At 39.0% G+C, this 23271-nt stretch overlaps 8 protein-coding genes across 8 annotated transcripts; 2 read left to right on the top strand and 6 right to left on the bottom strand.

Moving 5' to 3' along the window:
- Window positions 1–169: 169 nt before the first annotated feature.
- On the top strand, window positions 170–514 carry OCT59_006865 (uncharacterized protein; the record flags this gene model as incomplete). Its single annotated transcript, XM_025329725.2, has 1 exon — window positions 170–514. One exon carries the CDS (start codon window positions 170–172, stop codon window positions 512–514), a length of 345 nt encoding a protein of 114 aa, XP_025164527.2.
- A 2299-nt stretch (window positions 515–2813) lies between these two features.
- On the top strand, window positions 2814–3329 carry OCT59_006864 (uncharacterized protein; the record flags this gene model as incomplete). The annotated part of the gene is made up of 1 exon (XM_066132180.1): window positions 2814–3329. The coding sequence occupies one exon, from the start codon at window positions 2814–2816 to the stop codon at window positions 3327–3329; it is 516 nt and encodes a 171-aa protein (XP_065998352.1).
- Window positions 3330–7079: 3750 nt separating this feature from the next.
- On the bottom strand, window positions 7080–7706 carry OCT59_006863 (uncharacterized protein; the record flags this gene model as incomplete). The annotated part of the gene is made up of 1 exon (XM_066132114.1): window positions 7080–7706. One exon carries the CDS (start codon window positions 7704–7706, stop codon window positions 7080–7082), a length of 627 nt encoding a protein of 208 aa, XP_065998351.1.
- Window positions 7707–8747: 1041 nt separating this feature from the next.
- OCT59_006862 (uncharacterized protein) lies at window positions 8748–9533 on the bottom strand (the record flags this gene model as incomplete). The annotated part of the gene is made up of 8 exons (XM_066132046.1): window positions 8748–8765; window positions 8833–8875; window positions 8948–8987; window positions 9071–9103; window positions 9183–9205; window positions 9281–9312; window positions 9432–9446; window positions 9531–9533. The coding sequence occupies 8 exons, from the start codon at window positions 9531–9533 to the stop codon at window positions 8748–8750; spliced, it is 207 nt and encodes a 68-aa protein (XP_065998350.1).
- A 121-nt stretch (window positions 9534–9654) lies between these two features.
- Window positions 9655–10973, bottom strand: OCT59_006861 (uncharacterized protein; the record flags this gene model as incomplete). Its single annotated transcript, XM_066131976.1, has 10 exons — window positions 9655–9697; window positions 9794–9817; window positions 9903–9933; window positions 10025–10061; window positions 10149–10186; window positions 10279–10321; window positions 10480–10520; window positions 10608–10672; window positions 10763–10807; window positions 10921–10973. 10 exons carry the CDS (start codon window positions 10971–10973, stop codon window positions 9655–9657), a joined length of 420 nt encoding a protein of 139 aa, XP_065998349.1.
- Window positions 10974–14241: 3268 nt separating this feature from the next.
- Window positions 14242–14634, bottom strand: OCT59_006860 (uncharacterized protein; the record flags this gene model as incomplete). The annotated part of the gene is made up of 1 exon (XM_066131913.1): window positions 14242–14634. The coding sequence occupies one exon, from the start codon at window positions 14632–14634 to the stop codon at window positions 14242–14244; it is 393 nt and encodes a 130-aa protein (XP_065998348.1).
- Window positions 14635–14743: 109 nt separating this feature from the next.
- Window positions 14744–15205, bottom strand: OCT59_006859 (uncharacterized protein; the record flags this gene model as incomplete). Its single annotated transcript, XM_066150564.1, has 1 exon — window positions 14744–15205. The coding sequence occupies one exon, from the start codon at window positions 15203–15205 to the stop codon at window positions 14744–14746; it is 462 nt and encodes a 153-aa protein (XP_065998347.1).
- An 82-nt stretch (window positions 15206–15287) lies between these two features.
- On the bottom strand, window positions 15288–15779 carry OCT59_006858 (uncharacterized protein; the record flags this gene model as incomplete). Its single annotated transcript, XM_066150512.1, has 1 exon — window positions 15288–15779. One exon carries the CDS (start codon window positions 15777–15779, stop codon window positions 15288–15290), a length of 492 nt encoding a protein of 163 aa, XP_065998346.1.
- Window positions 15780–23271: the final 7492 nt, after the last annotated feature.

Here is a 23271-nt window from a genome sequence, read left to right as displayed (position 1 = left end):
AACAGATTTATCAAATCAGCAGGAAGCAGCACAAAGTAAAATACAAGATCTTGAGGAAACAATGTCTCAACACACTACTTCAACTAAAAAATCTGTTCGAAACCTTCAAGAAACATTATCTCAACATACTGCTTCAACCAAAAAATCTGTTCGAGATCTTGAGGAGACAATGTCTCAACATACTGCTTTGTCTAGTAAATCAAGTATTCATAGTATTCCACTTTCAACTGCTAGTTCTAAAACTTCACAATTTACATATGATCCTACAATAGCAGATTTAGAACAGACTGAAGAGGATAAAGAAATGGCTAGATTATATATAAATCAACTTTTATTACTATTGAGATCATGTCCACTTGATATTGAGGAATTTAAAGAAGGAAATAATATGTTACAATGGCTTTTTGCTAATAATATAATAAGAGATGATAAATCATTTTGCTGGCTTTCTGCATTATTACATAGTCCAAAGCCAACAAGAATTTCTTTAGGGAAACCTGGTGGAGAGGATTAACTTAATTTGCTATCTCATCAGTTCAAACTAGTGATTAGACAAAATTTTGAAAGAGTACTAGATAGAACATTCAAAAATTTATTAGTTTATGTTAAGAATTCATGAATGCCTGATGATGAAGTTACATGGTCATCAATCCTTGTTGAAAAATGTAAGGATACCTGATGATATGGTTACATAGTCATCAATCATTGTAAAAATCTGGACAAAAAATATGACTCTGCAGGATTATCAACGGCTTCCCTGTAGTAGTCTACTGCCTGTTTGTATACCTCCTCGGCTTCTTTATGCCGCTTCCAGAGTACTCGTTCAGCTTCGGCTCTCCAGATTGGGCTGACTTCTAAAAGATGTGGCCTGAAATTGCTACTTGGAATACATTCCAGGATATGGCCTACAAGTTCGGGGATTGCTGATACTGCATGCGGGGTTTGGTGGCTTTTTAGGATCTCCCTATTGATACCCATAAGATCGGGAACTGTGCTGCCGAAGATTGTTGCTAACTTTTCTGCGGTATACATGTTGTTTGTCCTTATAGGTTACTTATAGTTACCTAATCTTCAATTGCCGAATATATTTTTCTGACGGGGGCAAGTGGTCATAGTTCGGTGGTCATAGTTTGGTAGTCATAGTTTGGTGGTCATAGTTCGGTGGTCATAGTTCGGTGGTCATACTTGGAATCCAGGTGAGTGTATAAAGGATAATCATAGCATAAATCAGGTTTTAGAGCCTGAGGAGCTTACTAAGGTGGTCATAGTTCGGTGGTCATAGTTGGGTGGTCATAGTTCAGTGGTCATAGTATTATCATAAGTTTTTCGAACTATGGCCAGTACTATGGCCGGATATTCTGTCTGATTTCAGCTTTATTCGTGTTTTTATCCACTTTTTAGTAGTCTGGTCATAGTGGTCATAGTGGTCATAGTAGTTTTATATATAAGAAAAAATGGAGAAAAAAAAAGAAGTTGGAAAGTACTGTGACCAGCCATGGCCACTGTGGCCATGGCGTTAGTATATATAGGGAATTCTCTACCCCATGAAGGGGGGATGTAGGTACTGCGAGGCCGTGAAGCTGAAATGGGTGAGCGCTAGCGAGACACACTACCAGCCTGACGACATTGGCCAAGAGCATCATTTGCTTTTTTCTTCTTTTCTACTGCCCTGTCGTATGCCTCCTCGGCTTTTTTATGCTGCTTCCAGAGTACTCGTTCAGCTTCGGCTCTCCAGATTGGGCTGACTTCTAGAAGATGTGTCCTGAAATTTCTACTTGGAATGTATTCCAGGATATGGCCCACAAGTTCGGGGATTACTGATACTGCATACGGGGTTTGGTGGCTTTTTAGGATCTCCCTATTGATAGCCATAAGATCGGAGACTGTGCAGCCGAAGATTGATGCCAGCTTTTCAGCGGTATATACCATGTTATATACTATTTATCTGTATAGTTACTTGGTACCTACCTTTTATTCAATTACATTTTTTCTCGGTATAAGGGTAATTGCTTGCCTTGCTATTCTACTCTATTGACTCCATAGCTGGTTTCCTGGATGGGTTAATATTTCCTTACCTTTTTTGGCTCTGTTGGCTTTGAAATCCTATTTCTTGTTCGGTTAGGGGTAAGTAGGTGAAAATATTAATAAACGATTTAGATTATGAAATAAGTAGGATATAAGTGAATTAGATTATGAAATAAGTAGAATATAAGTAGGTAAAAATATAAAAAAGGTGATATAAGTAGGTGAAAAATATAAAAAGGTGACCAGGATTAGACCCACAGCCGGTGGGAGAGCAACGGGGATAGTAAAAAAAAGGTTGTCAGGGTCGTCGGGCTGGTAGTGTGTCTCGCTAGCGCTCACCCCACCTCGGCCTCACGGCCTCGCAGTATCTACATCCCCTCTCCGTGGGGCGGGGACTCCCCAAGATCCGTTACTATCCGTTACTACATCTGTTACTAAAAATATACTAAAAAACAGATAAAATAAGGGAAAAGAGAGGAAAATACGATAGAATCAGAAGGGAGTAACAGATGTAACAGATATTTCAGAAAGTTAGGAGAGGACACCCCCTCAGAAAAAAGTTTTGATTTTACCCCCCCAGATCTGTTACATTCGTTACGATCCGTTACTCTTTCAGGATTCCATTCATTTTCTCATTGGAGGCAATGAGATAGCAAACCAAGTTAACAGGTAGGTTAATAGCCCCTAGAAGGACTGTAGAACCACAGGAGGGTGACCGGGTAGGAACGCGGATCTTTGGAAAAAATATATTCGGCAATTGAAGATTAGGTAACTATAAGTAACATACAATGATAAACTTACACGCCGCCACTTCTCTTGCCGACGACCTCGGACTTGATCTTATCGACATCTATGGGATCCGTAAATGGGAAGTAATGCAGGCTTCGCCCCTCAACGACCCAGACATAGTGAGAGAGATGGTCAGAAACCTTCCGATCAAAGAATTCGGAAAACATCTCAAGATAAACAGACTCTGGTACAACGGTTGTAAAGCCGAGTTGTGGAAGCGATATAAAGAAGCTGAGGAGGTATACAAACAGGCAGTAGACTACTACAGGGAGGCCATTGGCAATTTCAATGAAGCCGATCAGAAAAAATACACTAGGTTCGCAGGAATGGTGGCAGTAGAAAGAGCTCTCCTCAGATGTGGCTTTATAACGCAAGAGTCCGACTGGGAGAAATGGACTCAAATAACGTACAACATCCAATTGCTTAAGGAAGGCTGTACTCTTGATGACTCGGACGATGAATCAGATGATGGAGAGGTATCTCTCGATGACTCGGATGATGAGGAATACTTTTAGAAGGCGGTACTAATCCGTCTTCCTTTTTTTTGCTTCCTTAAGGCATTTATCAATACACTGTTTACACACGTTATCAGCCTCTAAAATTTTTTGCCCAAGTTTTTTGCATTGCTGATTATACGCCGTCTGATGTCTTTTAGCCGCGGTTTCTTTTTTCTTCTCCTTGGTTTTCTTTTTGATAACCCAGTCTATCCCAGTAAAAGTATTCTTATGCATCCCACAAACTACACAGTTACCATATAAATGATAGCGGCCATTTGTGGTCATATCTTGTATTTCACTAGCAGTCTCGGTTTCCTTCTTACACTTTAGGCAGTAAAATCGTGTCATCTTAAGATTTGAAGTCCGAAATCTTTCCTTTAATTTGTCGTAATATGTCGCATTTAGAGAATTATTACAAATACTACAATCTCTCTGGAGTACCGGCACGAATTCTAAAAGGCGAGGAGCACTACAACCTATACAAAAAGCCCCTAAAGGAGAAGTCATCAGAGCGTCCACGAGTAGTTGTATGGAAACCAAATGCGACGCATCAGGCAGATCTCGCAGAGATGCCAGTCGACCTCAAAGGATTCCACTATTTCCTCGTAGTGGTGGAAGTCGCGGGTAAACGAGTCGACGCAGAACCCCTAAAAGATAAGACTGCAAATAGGGTTCTAAACGGGTTTGCCAAAATCTACAGAAGAAATCGTATTAAGCCACCAACACATCGACTGGAGACAGACTCCGGATCAGAATTCACTAACAACCAGGTACGCGATTTTTTCCTGAACAGCCTAGGGGTAATGATGAGGTTCAGAGAACCAGGAAGACACAAACAGCAATCATACGCTGAACGAGCTATCCAAGCTATTCAAGAACCCCTTCTCAAACGAATGGTAGCACAGGAGTTGAAGACCGGGGTGACATCCGTGGAATGGTCAGAAGATTTCCATGATGTGGTTAGTAAAATAGATGAAATCTGGCAAAGAAATCCCCCAGACATTCCGACTGGGTCACCAAAAGTGTCAAAAAAGACGGACCTTCTCTCTGAAGGAATGCGTGTCCGAGTAAAGTTAGATGAACCTATCTCAATACTCGGTAATAAACTTCATGGAAAATTTCGTACAGGTGACATAAGATGGAATCCCAATATCCGTGTCATCAAAAAAATGATCCTCTCACCCGAACAGCCTCCTACGTATCTTCTTGATGGACCACACGGACGTCTAGGTGTATCCAGATGTGCGTACACCCGAAAAGAGTTGCAGATTGTTCCAGAAAATGAACATCCCCACCTGGCTCCGTGATAAGAGGGCAACCCGAAAGATTTGTACCTGAGCGGATACTCCAGCATCGCATCAGGAAGGGTCAAGACCAGTATCTAGTCAAGTGGGAACGATACCCAGATATCGAAGCCACTTGGGAACCCGCTGACCGGTTGGAGGAGGATGTCCCTGCCTTAATCCGCAAGTTTTGGGAATAAAAAATAAATATTCCCTATTTTTTGTCTCCTCGATTCACGTCAGAAACTATCGGGATAAAAACATTCTTCTCATTACAAGTAAGGGCGATATGTTCACATGATTCATGGACATCATAATTGTAACGTTTCAGACACGTCCGGCTCAATCCAATCTCCCTATGCTTGTAATCGCTTAAAACCGCGAGATTCTCAGTGATTACACAATCAGGGGTTAGTTTGATTGACACACCTTTTACCATGCCGAATGTCCTACCAGATCCCGGAGTGCCGGATATGTTATGTGTAATACTCTTGTCGATATCCAACCCTAATTCTTCAGCGGCTTCCCTCTGAATAAAAGACGCGTTAGCACAAGTGTCTGCTAAACACTGAATTGCTATCCCATTGACCTCCCCATCCAGCGCTAAAAGATCTTTAGTATTCTCCAAACGAGCTATGTCAATATCCATCAGGTCATCTTCCCTGATATCCTCTTCTTGTTTTTCCTCAACTAGGTCTTCTGGAATCTCCGTACTTTTACGAGCAGACTTTAATTCTTCCCGAATAATCTCACGGAGTAATTTTCTAAAATCTGCAGACTTTAATAAACTTAATGAATCATTTTTGGTGACGGCTTTTATAAGTGTGGGCTTACTACTAGTAACCTTCACAGGAATCTTAATAGGAGTCATTTTAACTGATTTTTTTGGAACAGATTTAAGAAGTTTCGAGATACTTACACCCTTATCCGAGTTTACTTTTTTTTGTACTTCGAACCGCACAAATCCGAAAACCACCTTCCTCATCGGGAACAATTTTCAAGTCATCAAAACTCGCGGTATTAGTATCAATATCCATAGCATCATCATTAAGATCGAGGTTTCTCATTGCTCAGGCTAATTCCAGATCATCGCATCTATCTTTAGCCTTCTGAAGTCGCTTTGGAAATCTTTTAGACGTCTCATATCCCATAATAAGATCAATAACATGTTGATCATCCTCACTAGTCCATTCAGGAGCATCAGGGTCATCACCAACATCATGATCTACATAATCATCATCCCAATCAGGATCCTGATGATCCTGAACAACGCGTCTCTGTGGTTTTGGTCGAACAGGTTTAATCTGTTGTCTATAGACCGGTAGTTTACGAACTGGCTTAGATACTTGTAATTGTTTAAATTGCGCCTGGAAATTCTTGGTAAGTTCCTCGGCCTGCGCCTTGAGCAATTCTTGTAATCGTTCTTGAGTAATAACATCTGTCGACCTTTGTATTACAGCACCTTCGTGTGGAGTCACGGGATGAGTATAGCCAGCCAATTCCTCTTTTTTAGCCTTTTCAATACCCTGGCGCCTTTGTAATCCATAGAACATTTCACCTTTTCATCGCTCAAGATCACTCAATCTATCGATTAATATATTAAGAGGTGCCGCCCCGATTCTGGAAGCTTCAATAACGTTTTCCGGCAAAAGTCCTCTATAGAACTGGTCAGTAACCATAATTCGATTATATCCTACAATATCCCCAGCCCTCTCAACTCGCTTATAGTAAGATCGAACAGGTTCACCTTGTTCCTGGTAAAGATTACTAAATCGTATCTGAAGTCTTTCTTCCACGACGGTTGGAAAATTTGTACGCATATGCATAAATGCTTGATCCAGGAGAATCCCCTGTAAGACTATCGGTTGATTCTGGGCAGCAGCATTAAATGGACCTCCATGATTTCCCAACCCATTAACAGGTTGATGAGTAGGACGTCCGCCCGCACGCCTCCACTGCTCTTCAACTTTAAAATTCGTTCTAACGATATCAGCGCGTGACGGGAAAAATGCGTCTCCAATAGTTACCGCCGCATTAACCCCAACTAGAGAATATGCATGAGCAGCAGATCCAGGCACATAAGTATTAGGATGTAGTCGTCCAGCACCAGCATTTTCAGGAACAACCAAAGCTCTGAATGCTCGGCGAGTGGCACCGGCTCCACCATTTGCAGCAGCCACTAACCGAATATTCGAGAGTTCCCAATTTTTTCCAGTAAGTTCCGCATCAAACCACCTCATCGCTTCATCTCTCATACAGCTACGAAGAACCCCCATCGCTCGCACCTGACCAGGAGGCGCACCGGCATCGTCCAATGGATCAATACCAACGGTATTAATATACCCTAAAAAGTTATCAATAAAAAGATTAAGATCTTCATCTTCCCGACCATGAAATATGGGGGCAGCTATACCAACGGCAGCCATATCGTATTTTGTGGATGGTTGAAAGGATGTGGAGGAGGGTTCAATTGTCTAATCCGAAATCATTGTACTTGGATACGCAGAGCGGCTATTTGTTGGAAAAGTCGATTCCTAAGACGTCCCAATGTCCGAATTCCAAAAAGAACCCGATTATTGGCATATACAAGCCGATTTCGTGCCGCATCACGCTCGCCTATAGCTCTATTACGTTCACCTATAGCTCTATTACGTTCTCCTCTCATAAGATTATATTGCTGCTGAAAACGACGATTAGTCATCCGCATACCACCAAACTCACGTTCCAATTCAGCCAAATTAGCTTCTAAACCAGTAATAGTATCTTGTACGTTATTTAACTCATCTTGTGTAAGACCTAACAAACCCGTTTGAACCTCGAGTTCATCTTGTAATTCATCGCGTTCTTTTCGAGATCGATCGCGTTCCGCTTTTAATATATCGCGTTCTTCGTATGTTTCTCTACAGTGATGAATTAATAAATTAAGAGCATGTTTAAGACGATGGTTTGCATTTTGTACATCTCGATTAACAACCATGCGATCACTGACAGTTAAAAAATCTGTTAGATCCTTAATTACCGCAACTAATGGTATATTATTCATATCACGCAAATCCCTAGGAGGCGGTCCAGTAGGCTCTGAAGGAGTATAAATTGCAATTGGTGTTGACATCGTATTTAAACTAAATTAGAATAAAATTCAAATGGATCTTTATGTATACAATTTGGACGAGTACACGACTGACTCGAGACAGGGTAATGAGTTTGCCCCATCATGGCCTTTCCGTCTTGCCGTAGCAGGAAGTTCTGATTCGGGTAAAACAACTATGATCATTAATTTGTTAATGGGAGACAAGAAGGCAAAGAAGGATGGCGAAAGGTACATATTATGTGATGCGGTAATTCTAGTTGGCAGATACCTCGATGAACTGAAGTGGGCAGTCGTACGTGAATTTTTCAAAGAAGAAGAAATTTTGTTTACCGCAGTATCCCATAGTGAGATTCCAAATGTTAAGGACTTCAACTCCCACTGGTCGAATGAAGGGCTACCGGGTAAATTTCATATACCCGATAGCCCTATTATATGTTTTCGATTTTAACCTGAATGGCAGCTGATCGATCCACCCGATTTGTGACCAGTTCTCGGCGCAGATCAGGTATAAGTCATGTGACTTTCAGGTTAGAACATAACGGTAAAGTGCTATATGAATATCGGAAGAATTTCAGCAATCCGATATTTCTCCGAACTATTTATAATATTAGATGTATATTTGCTACATCGAAACCCGAAACTTATTATTTATTCATTTATATATACTATATATTATTCATTTATTTATTTATTTAACATAATAACATATATATATATTTATTTTATTATTATATTTTTAAAAATTATATTCGTTAATTTATCCTATTCTATCTATCTACATTATGTTGTTAATGGTTTGGAATATTATTCCAGTTGGTTCGATTCCAACAAACAACTATTTTTCCCAAAGTTTTTATGCCAACTCTTCCGAACTATTGCCTACTAATACCAAACGAATTAAGCAGAAGATGGATATTAGATTGTGGTGGATTAGGTTGATTTTGACTTGGTAAAATTGTGAGTGAAATATTATTTCGTTCTCTATAAAAAAAAAAGAACGTTTAGTAAACGTTCTTAACGAAAAATATTAAAAAAAATAAGTTCTGGTACCTTGTGTCAATTTCATCTTGAGCGAATTACCTACAAGAAAACGAAAAAAGTAACGTTAAAAATGTTACAAAAAAAATAGAAAAACCCTTCTATTTACCTTTCGTCCAAAGTCCAGTTCGTAATCTTGTCTGGCGTTCCTACTAAAAAAGAAAGAAACGTTAGTACGTTTCTTTAAAACAATTAAACACCATACACCGCATTATCCCATATACCTAAGTCCAGGTTCTCCCAAATTCCTAGGAGTCCGGTAATCTAAAAAAACAAAAAAAGAAACGTTAATACGTTTCTTTAACATAATTAAACACCAACGCTATACACTTCCCCATATACTTTACCGGGTTCTTCCAAATTCCTAGGAGTCCGGTAACCTAAAAAAATGAAAAAAAAGAAACGTTAATACGTTTCTTTAATACAATTAACGCCATACACTCCTCCCATATATTTTACCGGATTCTTCCAAGTCCGGTAACCTAAGAAAATGAAAAAGAAACGTTAGTACGTTTCTTTAACACAATCAAACGTCATACGCCACCTATATATTATACCGAGACTTCCAAGTTCCTAGGAGTCCGGTAACCTAAAAAAATTGAAAAAAGAACGTTGATACGTTTCTTTAACAGCCCCCATATATCTAAATCCGATTTATTGAAAAAAAAATATTTAGTTTCGACAAAAAAACTTACCGAATTTAAATACCGAGCTCAACAAATCCTACAAAAAAAAGAAAAAGAAACGTTAAAACGTTTCTTAATAAAAAAAATAAAGTTTCGTAACGATTTTCATTACGAAACTTACCATTTCGACCTTAGAGTACCGGAGCGGCGGAGCCTACAGATTCTACAAAAAAAAAATAATAAGAACGTTAGAAACGTTCTTTGAAAAATAAAAAAAATATTGAAAGTTTGAAACTTACCCTCTCTTAGGCCTTAGCATCCCAGTCCGGTATAAAAGTCGAAGGGAGCCTACAAAAATAAATAAAGAAACATTAGTAACGTTTCTTTAAAAAAAAAAATAAAAAAAAAGAATCGAAGTTTCAAAACGAAACTTCGAAACCTAACCGAAATCCAATATCCAGAGAGTATCTACAAAAAAAGAAGAAACGTTAATATAACGTTTCTTACAAAAAAAAGAATAAAAAAAAGATTGTTTCGCAACGTTTAAACTTACCGTTTCGAAACACCGAGCCGAACACTTGAACCTACAAAAAAAGAGAGAAACGTTAATATAACGTTTCTCAAAGAAAAAAATTTTTTAAGTTTCGTAACGTAACTAAACGTCGCGAAACTCACCGTCATTTCGAATTTCACAAGGCCGAAATACTTGAACCTACAAAAAAAAGAAAGAGAAACGTTAATATAACGTTTCTTACAAAAAAAAATAAATAAAAAATAAGTTTCGCGTTGTGAAACTTACCATTCGAGGTTTGCCATTTCGAAGCTCCCCACTTGAACCTACAAAAAAAAGAGAGAAACGTCAGAATAACGTTTCTCAAACTCTCAAAGAAAAAAAAATTGTAAGTTTTGCAACGTGTTGCGAAACTTACCGTTCGTTTCGTTGAAAAATGAAAAAAGATATTTCGAAGTATACTTGAAGTATATCTTCGAAATGTCGAATTTAATTTCGTCCGTCTAAGGAGCCGCCCAAAAGAAACCGAACCTAAAAGAAAAAAAAACGAAACGTTAATAAACGTTTCGTTGAAAAAAAACAAAAAAAAAATATATTTCGAAGTATACTTCAAGTATACCTTCGAAATGTCGAGTAAGGAGCCGCCCAAAGAAGTCGAACCTAAAAAAGCAAAAAAAACGAAGCGTTAATAAACGTTTCGTTGAAAAAAAAAACCCAAAAAAGAAAGACATTTTGAAGTATATATACCTTCAAAATGTCTTATTGATTTCCGTCCGTCCAAGAAGCCAAGAAGCCGCCCAAAGAAGCCGAACCTAAAAGAAAAAAGAAACGAAACGTTAATAAACGTTTCGTTAGTCGAAAAAACAAAAAAATAATTATTTCGAAGTATACTCGAAGTATACCTTCGAAATATCGAGTTCCGTCTCGAAGGAGCTGCCCAGCCGAACCTAAAAAAGCAAAAAAAACGAAGCGTTAATAAACGTTTCGCTAGTCGAAAAAATAAAAAAATAAATTATTTCGAAGAAGTATACCTTCGAAATGTCGAATTCCGAACCTATACCTTCGGCGTTCTGGACCTAAAAAATAAAAAAGAATATTAGTGCTAACGTTCATTAAAACAAATAAAAAAAAATTTTTTGCTTACTCCGGAAGACTGGAACTAATTTAGATACCGGTATATGTCTTCGGCTTCCTTAAAGTCTCCAAGAGTCCGGCGTTTCCTTCAAAAGAAAAGAAGTCCGGAGACTACTAAAGTGAAACTTTTTAATCCGTTTCTGCATGTTGCAGATTATATTCCGAACGTTGGACGAGCTTGCCAGAAGTTAGAAATTTGATTTCGAGTTAAATATTTGGTTCTTCAAAAGGTGTGATAAAAATTTATTTATTTAAAGTATTGTAAGAAAAAAGTTAAAAAAAAATTAACTTTAAAGTGTAAAAAAAAAAAAGTTTATCAATTAAAAAAAAGATCGAAGATTTTTGTGGGAATAGAAATAATTACATGCCGTAAATTATTCCAATGACCTATCAGACTACTGATAGGTATAATAAAATTTTCTGATATTTTAATGATATGTCTTTAAAAAATCAGATTTTTTTCATAAAATATTATTAAACATTTCGGATTACCGATACTTGTAAATGTTTAATATTGCCTATCATGCCATATCGGGTTTCTGATTATTTCCTGATATTTGACCAATACGTTATTACCCGATATTTCATCATTTGACCAGTGGATCCACCCAGGCTACTGTGGTAATCTTCGAGGATTTGATGGATGCGCCTAAAAAAACCTAGGATCTCATCACTGGATTTTTTACACACGGGCGTCATAAAAATATCTCGTGTATCTATGTGGCCCAAAGATTCTTTACCATTCCCAAGGCTATTCGTGAAAATGTGAATTATATTTCCCTACATGGAGGTCACGGAAGTTTGACCGATACTAAGAGGATCATCCGCCAGTATACAGAAGAATCGGAATCACTAGCTCCAGTAATCGATGACCTTACTCTACAACACGAATTTATAGTATTTGATCTTAGAAGATCCAAGAGCGATCCATTATCCATTCGGGTTAGATGGGATACTAGTCTCAGTTCGATCACCGATCAATCTCAGTTCAATCCTAGTTCGATTTCAGTTCAATCTCCGTTCGATCCGAGTTTGAATCCAGTTCGATCCCCGTTCGATCCGAGTTTGAACCCAGTTCGATCGAAGTTTAGTCCCTATGGCCAGAAGGCCGTAGCTGAAGCAAAAAAGTCCTCCCAGCTAATCAAGTTTGCTCGGGAATATCCATCGCCTAAAGAGAGAAAACACCTTCTCGTATCTGGTGTTATAGCTAAGAACGCAGATACCTGGATTAAGTACATCTTTCGGGAAGCCTACGGACTATCTGGTAAGACCCTGGGATCAGACTTCCAAAACTTCTTAGCGAAAGTACGGGATAGGACCACGAAGACTGAAATTCCAAAACCTGAGACCGTAAAGGAGTTATTCTCCCGGTATGAAACCCTGAAGTCTAGTCACCCTTTGGATAATAAAAAAATAATAGAAGGCATTGGGGTCCTTTTACAGATCTTTTCTAAGGGCCACATGGACCGTCGAGCATTACGAGTAGGGATCAATAGTATTTTGTAAGAATCTCGTGAAGTTCTTCCGCAGAAGCCCTAAGAATCATGGCGCTTTTTTTACGTCCTTCGAAGTCAATCCGTAACATCCTAGCTTTTAACCCAATAGCTCCTAAGGCTCGAGAAGCAAAGTTCTTAGTCATCGGATTACTTATATGACTTACATATTTCTCATAGAATGTAGTAAAGGGTTCGTCAATACCATCCGGGTATGTATTCCGTAAGAACTGATATAAGGCAATTTCCCCACTGTCACATCCAATGGCTATAAGCTGTTCAAGAAGCCACTTCCTAGTATCCTCGTATGAATCTCCATCCATAATTTTCATATCCAGTCTTTGTGTGAATAATTGCGTAAAATCCGCATTACTTGCCCAACGAATAATCTGGACCAACTTATCCCTGGCAAGTCCCAAGGCTTGTAAAGGTTCACTCTCGTCACCAATCTTCTTTATAATTTGTCTATACAACACGCTGGATAATCCTCTATATGCCGCTTTTGCAGAGAATACTCCACAGTTTTGACACTGGTTTATTACGATTGATGTTGACATGGCTATCTTTCTTTGATTATTCGCTCACTTAGTATCCTTCACAATCTTTTTTATATATTGTTATCTTTAAATACCTGTCATTTGTAGAAAAAAAAATAACTGGCATTAAGGGATCAACCGTTGGAAAGACTGGAAGACCGGAGGACTGACCATTAGGAAGCGCAGTCCTTGCACAACTTGTCCGTTAAGTCACTCGGGCTTACAGGCATGAGACATTCCCTACACAACTCAATATTAAGCTCTGCAAGTCTCGGGGCATGGTCCTCCAAAGTTCGTGGATGACCGGAAGGACCGGAGGAAGGTGTCCCGTTAGTCGTATCCTGCTGTAAGATAAAATCATCATATTCATCTTGGTCAGCCTGAATAGCGGCCCTAATTTGTTGTATATCATTGAAAGTTAACCGCTGGCCATCAAGATTTTCCTCATTATAGCGTGTTTCATTGCTGATTTCCTCTATAAGCTCCTCCTCTTCAGAATGAACAAGGTAGTAGTCCTCAACTACCTCGTAGTCACTCTCAACCAATCTATGATACGTTCTAGTACCGTGTTGAATATAGCGTCCTGTATCTGTATTTAAATATACAGGTTGTTCCTGGTGTGGAGGCAGTGCGGTTTGTCTATGGACAAGCCTTCCATCGATATAATCATGGGATTCCATAACTATTCGATTAAAGGTATCTCCACCAACACAGATTGGACGTCCAGTTATAGGATTAGTTATATAAGGGTATGACATGTCTTTTTTCTGTACGTGTCTACATACCTAATTGTTATCTTCAATTTACAATAACCAAGTGACATCGTCATCAGTCCTTGTCACGAAACACGAGGATACCTGATGAATAAGTTATTGGATTATTGGCCTAAAAAGCATTCATGGAAAAACTGTGGAATTTTTTACAGTACAGTGTATAAAAAAAGTGCTAAACTTTGAGATCGGGACACGATGTCTCGATCTAATAATTTCGATGTCATGTGACTTCATGCGGGTACGTAGATCATTTCCTTATTGGGCGATACCCGTTCCACAAAAAATCGATTTTGGTAAAAATGCGTTTGGAATCTTGTGTAACATAAATTTCCCTTTTCGGTAATTCGGGATTACGCGGTAATTCCGGCCGGATCTAAAAAATATGACTCTGCAGGGTAATTCCTACGAAAGTCAAGTACAAAATGCTTACTTCTGTTGAGTCCATTCATACCACTCCCAGTCCCCAAGGATCGCCTCCCCATCTATGTTCACTTAATGCATGCTCTATGGTTTCCCTCTCTTGGGGGTCCACGACCATCCCATTCCTAAGCATTTTCTCCATAATATAAAGCTGATCCTCGGTGAGGCGGTCTATCCATCTTTTATAGAAGTCATTTACATCTTCAAATGTTATCCAGTCAACATTCCCTTTTTCGAATGGCTTTCCAAGAGCTCGGACATACCCGATCGTAGTGGCATAATTTTTCCACCTCTTATATGCCTCTTGACGAACTTCCTGCCACCACACTCTATCTACCTTACTCGCTGCAATAAGGTCGGTATCCGGAATCTTTGCGACAATGCGTTTGACTATTTCTACTGGTAATCGGTCCAACATGATGTTATGTTACTTATACTATAGCTATCTTCAATTACTGTATGCCTATTACACATGGATAAAAAATATAGACTAAATTCGTACAGGATCGTAGGACCACAGGAGCCGCTTATGCAAGAAGTTCTGTTAAGGTTTTCTCAGCCTCATTTTTAGTAATAGCTCGCTTTGGGGGACCGGTTGATGAGTCCTTAGTCGCATTATAATACAATTCGAAGAGGGCCTCAAGCTTATCTAGGAGAGCTTGTTTATTCTTGTATGATTCGCAGATTTTTGCTATCTTAGCAGTATATGCCGCATTATCTGGGAAGAGTTTTCTGGCCACGAACTTCACATATGATACAGGAGAATTTGCCGTCTGGATTCGCTTGATATACTTCACGTGGTCCTGGACGAGGTAACTGGTTTTGCTAAACCCAGATACTAATGCGACTACTATAGTATCTTTTAATGCGCGGATAATCTTGGGGACAGTTTCGTCAGAGACAACATTAGGCTGAATGCGCGATGTCTCGTAAATAACCTTCTCACTAGTGCTGTTAACAATGCTTGCGAATTCGGTATATGTTGACATGATTCTTTGTACTTTGTAATAAATATGAATCTTCAGTTACCTGTTCATTAAAACGAGAAAAAATAAATATGAACCTCGGGGTTTACACTTGGGATACTGCAAGGCGGTAGAAGCGTTGCTCGGCCTTTTGCATCAATGGAAAGCCTGGTCTATACAACCAGGGGATAGCGACTTTCTGGATAATCCTAGCCGTGTTATTGTTCCTTCTTTCTATATATCTCCTAAAGGCATTCTGGATCATTTCTGCATGATGAGTATAATAGTCGAAATTAAAATGCTTTGGGCAACTATATAAATGTAGTCGTACCGCTTGATCCATAGAAGCGTCGGCTCCCCATCCGCGATCAATAAAATATTTACAGTAGGTACAGTACCACCTATTTGGTAGTCGTGATACTATTCTCCTAATGTGCACAATATAAGCATATACAGCTTGACGAGACCTTGGATAAGGTGGCCACTTATAACCTATTCTACTACAAGTATCATAATATTGCACAGCATTCTGAATGCGCCTAGCCCACGTGTGGAAACTTTCATCGTCTTGTCTACCTAATCCGTCGGTGTTTTGCATTTGGGTATCTCGTAAGATTACATATCCCATAGGTTTATTCAATTATGCCATCACGGTATGTCAGTAAAAAATACACATACCGGTCCTTAGCAATCATGTCCAGATAACTTTGTTCGCATTTTTCACATGGCAGTATCCCGCGGTTTCAAACTTGAAAGTCTTTAGAGTCGTATCTGCATTCTCTGAACAAGTGAAAAGCGCGGGGCTATCTGGCTGTTCTTCTAAAATAAATCCGTCTGTATGGATACGTCGTACTTTATCCTTGTATGGTTGAATTGCCTCAGATGTGATTTTGCGACCACGTGCTAATAAGAATGGGCGATCCTGGGATACTTACCTTTGAAGGGATTACCCGGGTTTGTAAACTGGAATCGCCACTGGTCGGATCCTACTGGTATGATAGAGTCGAGTGTATGGCCCTCTGGAAATGTAAATGGGTCTGTTTGATCTGTGGTGAGTGTCTTATAATTACGCTTCCTCTGGCATAATGCTCCCCATAATGTGTTGAGGACTCGCTTTGCCACGCGGCCAGCTACGCCACCCTGGTTTTTAATTTTGAAGAGGAAGTGTACATACTCACCGAATATTACAGTTCCAGGGATTCTCACTTCTCTATCGTATATCAATGCATTTGGCTTCCCATCCTGTATTAACTGTATATTGAGACCAAGTTTTTTTGCTCGTTGTAAGTCGATGAATGTATAGATTCCCCTTTTATTCTGTCGGAAGAGAATATTATTCCCACTTACCTTGGCATGGAATAATCCATACAAGGCATAACCCCTGTGGTTAACAAAGTCATTAAGTGTCTGGAATTTACCCCGTCTGATTGGAAAGTTCGCGTTCGATTGTTGGATACTCGGGTATAAACTTGTTGCGTCGTACTGTCTTCCATAGCCCTTCCACTCGTTATCTGCCCAGATTAATCCTCCCATCATTGCATCACTTAACCACTCTGCTTCTATCGGGTCAAGAGGATCATTGGCTGGAATCCCTACACTTAATCGTTCGAATAACCAGAGAGCCATTCTTTTGTAAGACCAGTTATGGTATGATAAGTCGATTCCTAAACCGAACTTCTTTGTTTCCTGTAAAAAGATATCCCGCTCCTCATGGATTCTCTGATATGCTTCTTCAAGAGTTTCATATACTCCAGTCTTACGGTTTTTCTCGACGGGAATGAAAGAACTTTTGGAATTCTTAGTCTTTTGAAACTGCGCAATTGTGCAAGACTTAACTGTTTTGCCGTTGTATATTGTGACTACATTATTGGTTCCATCTTCATGGTATACAATGGGTAAATTACGCTTTTTATCTAATTTACTGGGGTGGAGTCTTCTGGGATTTAACGCGAGAGAGTAGTGGCCTTCTGACAGGATGAGAGTCGCACGTCTATCGGACTTACTCTTAGAGATTCGGGTAATGTCCCCCACAATATTAATTGCGAGACTTCCTGTGAGTTGTTCAACCTTGTCCATGCATGAAACTGGGATGGGAGCATCGCGATTGAGACCTAATGCCTTTTTGATATACTCGGGCTTTTCGATTGACTTTGGCATTTTAGAGAATGTGCCGTAGATATATTTCAGGCATTCATACAGGCAATCATTTAGCTCCCCGTTGCAACCCCCTGCAACCGGTGGGGCATCTCTCACATAAATTATGAATCGTTCAAAATAATCAGGGTCTGCGTCATCCGGTAGTTGTGCTTCATCATAATGGTCTAATAGTGAAAAGAGGCTGGCTGGTTGGTTTCCTGATGTCCATCCACCAGGTTTCCAGTTTTCATAGGAAAGTAGGATCTGGAACTTTCTATCTGGAAATCGCGCCTGGAGAGTCTGACCGAGTCTGGCGATAGCTCCTCTGGAAAAGCGGGCACCGGAATACTGAAGTTCCTTGATGTCAGGTCATGTTGGTAAAGTGCGGGCGATTCTTGAGTATTGCATTTTTATGTATATGATATGTCTTCAACTATAAATAATATCTTTCTATATATACGAAAAAAAAAGAAATAATCTCAAATAGCGCTTACAATATGTCGTTAATAGCGCCCTCAGTATCCTCTTCGTCCCAGTCATCGATGATTCTATTGGCAGCTTCCCATTCACGTTCCATATCAGTTTTTGGATGTTCCTCGGGGATCTCTCGCGCTTTTCCCTTATCTGCCCTCATAGTTTCATACCCAGAGGGGGTGGGAATAATCTCGGCATTACGATTCTTCTTGTATGCTCTTATTAAATCTGCGAGTTCTTTACGGCTAGGTGTTTTAGGTAAGTATCCATTATATTCGATCCAGTTCTTGAAGCGGTCTACTACTTCCCTAAGGTAGTACTGGTACTCGTCCTCAATACGCGTTGTGGGACATTCCTCTACTTCAAACGCGAGTATTTCCCAGTCGTATTCATCTGACGTGTCTTGGTACTTGGCCCATAATTCCTTACTTGTATTGTAGAGATCATCGAAGGCCTGGTCCTTTGAATTTTTAACCCACGGTTTGCGATCCCATCGGTGTCTTTCATGCCAAGCCCAGTGCGCTCGAGTGCCTTCCTTTGGTTCAGGATCCCGGTCGACTTCTGGTTCTGTGTCGGGTTCTGGGATAAGTTGCTCTTCGGGAGCCGGTTCTGGGTTAGGCTTAGTGACAGATACAGAAGATTCTGCGGGAGACTCGAGTTGTTGTTCAGAAGTTGGGTCCACGGTTGTAGAATCCGAGTCTGATAACAAGTCGTCTAAGACGTCGTAATCATCATCTGGTTTAGGGGTGGGTTCTTCTTGGTCAGGTTCCTCGTCAGATAGATAACAATCTGAGAAGCTATCTATAGGTTCATCGGTGTCTGACTCATTAGTATCTTCATCGGGATCCGGTTGTTCTTCCCTTAACTCTTGTTGACGTTCTTTTAAGTGGTCAAGCTTGGGTGGAAGCGGTGGAGGAGTCTTGCGAATTACAGGTGCGGGTTTTTTCTCAGCGGGTTTCTTTTGTACGTCTTGTGGATTATTAGCAGGAATGCTATATATATTTGCCAAGAACTTCTCTAAGGCTTTGGGATCAGGTGCAGGTTTCTTAGAAGTCTCTACATCTATTCCTTCTATGTCTATCTCGTCTATTTCGTGAATCCAGTTTTTTCCGAGGAATTTCTTGTAAAGGTCCTCCCTGGATATACTATAGACACGGGTTGGTTTCTTATCTTTACGAACTAATTTGCTATTTATAGCCAACTCATTTGATAGGATTCTAGAAGCGTTTATCTTTGATAAGGGTGAAATACAATGAGTTTCGCAATATGAAGTATATACCCTATAAAATTCTTGAACAGGCAGGTCGGTCATATAATTTTTCATTACGAGGTATGTGTCCTTTATAAATTGGAATAGGGGTGGAAGAGTCGAGATGATATGTTCCTGTTTAGATGTTGTCATGGGTGGCGGATTCCCATTGAAGTCCGGGTAAGAATCCGCGATGGCTCTCAAGTAAGCATAGAACGCCTCACTGGCGCCTGGGTATTTCATAGCGTCACCGAGTTTCTTGAAATATTCCAGGTCTCCCTTGCGGGATGGTGAAACATCTAAGAACACTGTGCGCCTATCATCATTCTCCACTCTGAGAGCATTTTCATTAGTAAGGACAATAGTTGACATAAAGTTCTTGTAATGTGTTGGCGTTTTATATTTTTCGTGGATTTCCATTATATCACTCGTTACTTTATCTTTCAAAGAGCGATACAGAGAATTCCACTGGCTTTTTTCTGTGGGCATTTCCTCGAGAAGAAGAAGAACTTTACCCTGTAATTGCCCATTGAAACTTCCAAGAATCGTCTGAGGATCGCTGGTCTTATAAACGAGTTGAGTGCCTAGGACGCTGCGCTGAATGAAATCTGTTATAATACCTTTGCCCCAACCCTGTCCAGATTTTAGGTAGAGAATCGAGTACATCTTCCTTCCAGCTGCCACACTGGCTAACCACTTGATGATATACTCAGTGAGATTCCAATCACCCGAACACCAGATTTCCTGAATGTGAGAGAAGATAAATTTAACCGCGAGGTGAATTGTAGACTCAAAGGTGGATATCGGACGCAAGACGTGGAGAAATCCTGGGAAGATATTTAGATAGAGTTGGCCGGTTAAGGATCTGAAGATTCGCTGTTTATGGGGATCACAGGTTGCATTACATACATCGGTATTCTCGACCATAAACCACTTGTAGATGTTGAACTCGGTCTTTTGAGAGGGTCCTTGTTCAGGTTGTGTGTAGAATGCCTTCGTGATTAGACGGATAAGCTTACCAATATTTTTGTCAATAACGTGTTTCAAACTTTTACTATCCGGGTCCCACCAGAAAACCCCATGAGGATCTGCACAGGGAATGAAATAACTGCAAAGATACCTCTTGGCTTGATCGAAGATCACTCATACTTTTAGCAGCGTTAATGAGTCGTTTAAGCTCATTGATACTGAAGGCTTTCTTTTGTTCACTGAACTTGGGGATAACTTGAGCTTGAGCGGCCATTTTTTGTTCTATTAAATCGAGTACTAATTTATAGTTACCTAATCTTCAATTGCCGAATATATTTTTTCCAAAGATCCGCGCTCCTACCCGGTCACCCTCCTGTGGTTCTACAGTCCTTCTAGGGGCTATTAACCTACCTGTTAACTTAGTTTGCTATCTCATTGCCTCCAATGAGAAAACGAATGGAATCCTGAAAGAGTAACGGATCGTAACGAATGTAACAGATCTGGGGGGGTAAAATCAAAACTTTTTTCTGAGGGGGTGTCCTCTCCTAACTTTCTGAAATATCTGTTACATCTGTTACATCTGTTACTCCCTTCTGATTCTATCATATTTTCCTCTCTTTTCCCTTATTTTATCTGTTTTTTAGTATATTTTTAGTAACAGATGTAGTAACGGATAGTAACGGATCTTGGGGAGTCCCGCCCCACGGAGGGGGGATGTAGGTACTGCGAGGCCGTGAGGCCGAGGTGGGGTGAGCGCTAGCGAGACACACTACCAGCCCGACGACCGACAACACCGTTTGTAATAATAATAATAAAAAAAAATTAAACCAAGATTCGTACTTACTTACGAATCTTGGTTCCTTTTCTTCCGATTTTCGGAAGTCAACCCGAAACCTAAAAAATAAAAGAAAGGAACGGTTAGTAAACCGTTCCAAATAATAAAAAAAAACCAAAACCAAAACCAAGATTCGTATATACTTACGAATCTTGGTTCTTTTCCGTACTTTGGAATTCAGAAATCCACCCGATCCTAAAAAAAAAAGAAAGAACGGTTATTAGTAACCATTCATTAATAATATTAAAAAAAAAAGAAAAAAAATCAAGATTCGTAATTACTTATGAATCTTGATTTTCCGTTCTTCAGAATTCGGAAGTCAACCCGAAACCTAAAAAATAAAAAAAGGAACGGTTAGTAAACCGTTCCAAATAATAAAAAAAAAACAAAACCAAAACCAAGATTCGTATATACTTACGAATCTTGGTTCTTTTCTGTACTTCGGAATTCAGAAATCCACCCGATCCTAAAAAAGAAAAGAATGGTTATTAGTAACCGTTCGTAATAATAATAATAAAAAAAAAATTAAACTAAGATTCGTACTTACTTACGAATCTTGGTTCCACTTTTTCCAAAGATCGAAAGCCCACCCGAACCTAAAAAAAAAAGAACGGTTATTAGTAACCGTTCATTGATAAAATTAAACAAAACAAAAAAATTAAAACCAAGATTCGTATATACTTACGAATCTTGGTTCTTTTCCGTTCTTCAGAACTCACGAACCTAAAAAAAGAAAGAACGGTTATTAGTAACCGTTCATTAATAAAACTAAAAAAAAAACAAAATTAAAACCATGATTCGTATATACTTACGAATCTTGGTTTTTTTTTCGTTCTTCGGAACTCAGAAGCCCCTCCTGAGACACCGAACCTATAAAAAATAAAAGAAAAAGAACGGTTAGTAATAACCGTTCCAAATATTAAAAAAGAAAAAAAAAACTAAGATTCGTAGTACAGAATCTTAGTTTTTTTCCGTTCTTCGGAAACTCACCCAAACGGCCGAACCTATAAGAAAAAGAAAGGAACGGTTAGTAACCGTTCATATAATAGGAAAAAAATAAAATAAAAAATAAACCAAGTTTCATACTCGTACTTACAAAACTTGGTTTTTTCCATTCTTCGGAACTCAGAAGCCAACCCAATCCTAAAATAATAAAGAAAAAAATGGTTATTAGTAACCGTTCGTTAATATTACAAAAAAAAAACAAAAAAATTAAACCAAGATTCGTTTACTTACGAATCTTGGTTCTTTTCCATTCTTCGGAACTAGGAAGCCCGCCCAAAACCTATAAAAAAGAAAGGAACGGTTAGTAACCGTTCCGAAATATTAAAAAAAATAAAAACCAAGATTCTTAAGAATCTTGGTTCTAAATCCCCTTCTCCCTTTCCCCATTTTTTACCTTAAAGTCCGGTTTCGTGTTAAAGCCGGCATCCTCCTATGCGTCCTACAAAAAAAAATAATAAAAAGAAACGTTAGTTCGTTTCTTAAATTACACAAGTCAAAATATGAAAAATCGGTCACCAATCGGTCATATGACCGATTGGTGACCGATTGGTGACTGATTGGTTACCTATTGGTGACCGATTCTTTCAATCTGTTACCTATCGGTCACCAATCGGTTATAGATTGCCAATCAGTCACCAATCAGTCATATGACCGATTGGTGACGGATTGATTGCCGATTTGTTTACAATATTTGATTTACGTTATTAAAGTTAAAAAATTAGCATTATAGTCTTATAAAGAAAGTCAAATTATACTTAATTTGAGCTTTTGAGTTTGTTCTGATAAATAAATTAAGTTTATTATTGACAATCAGTCACCAATCGGTCACCAATCGGCTATGTCAGATTGGTGACCGATTGGTTGCCGATTTGTTTACAATATTTGATTTACGTTATTAAAGTTAAAAAATTAGCATTATAGTCTTATAAAGAAAGTCAAATTATACTTAATCTGAGCTTTTGAGTTTGTTCTGATAAATATTTTAAGTTTATTATTAACAATCGGTCGCCAATCAATCACCAATCAGTCACCAATCGGCTATGTCAGATTGGTGACCGATTGGTTGCCGATTTGTTTACAATATTTGATTTACGTTATTAAAGTTAAAAAATTAGCATTATAGTCTTATAAAGAAAGTCAAATTATACTTAATCTGAGCTTTTGAGTTTGTTCTGATAAATATTTTAAGTTTATTATTAACAATCGGTCGCCAATCAATCACCAATCAGTCACCAATCGGCTATGTCAGATTGGTGACCGATTGGTTGCCGATTTGTTTACAATATTTGATTTACGTTATTAAAGTTAAAAAATTAGCATTATAGTCTTATAAAGAAAGTCAAATTATACTTAATCTGAGCTTTTGAGTTTGTTCTGATAAATATTTTAAGTTTATTATTGACAATCGGTCGCCAATCAATC

The sequence above is a fragment of the Rhizophagus irregularis genome, chromosome 15 (genome assembly GCF_026210795.1).
Source record: "Rhizophagus irregularis chromosome 15, complete sequence".
Taxonomy (NCBI): Eukaryota; Fungi; Glomeromycota; class Glomeromycetes; order Glomerales; family Glomeraceae; genus Rhizophagus; species Rhizophagus irregularis.
Note: the sequence above shows the minus strand (reverse complement) of the source record. Positions and strands in the feature narration are given on the sequence as shown.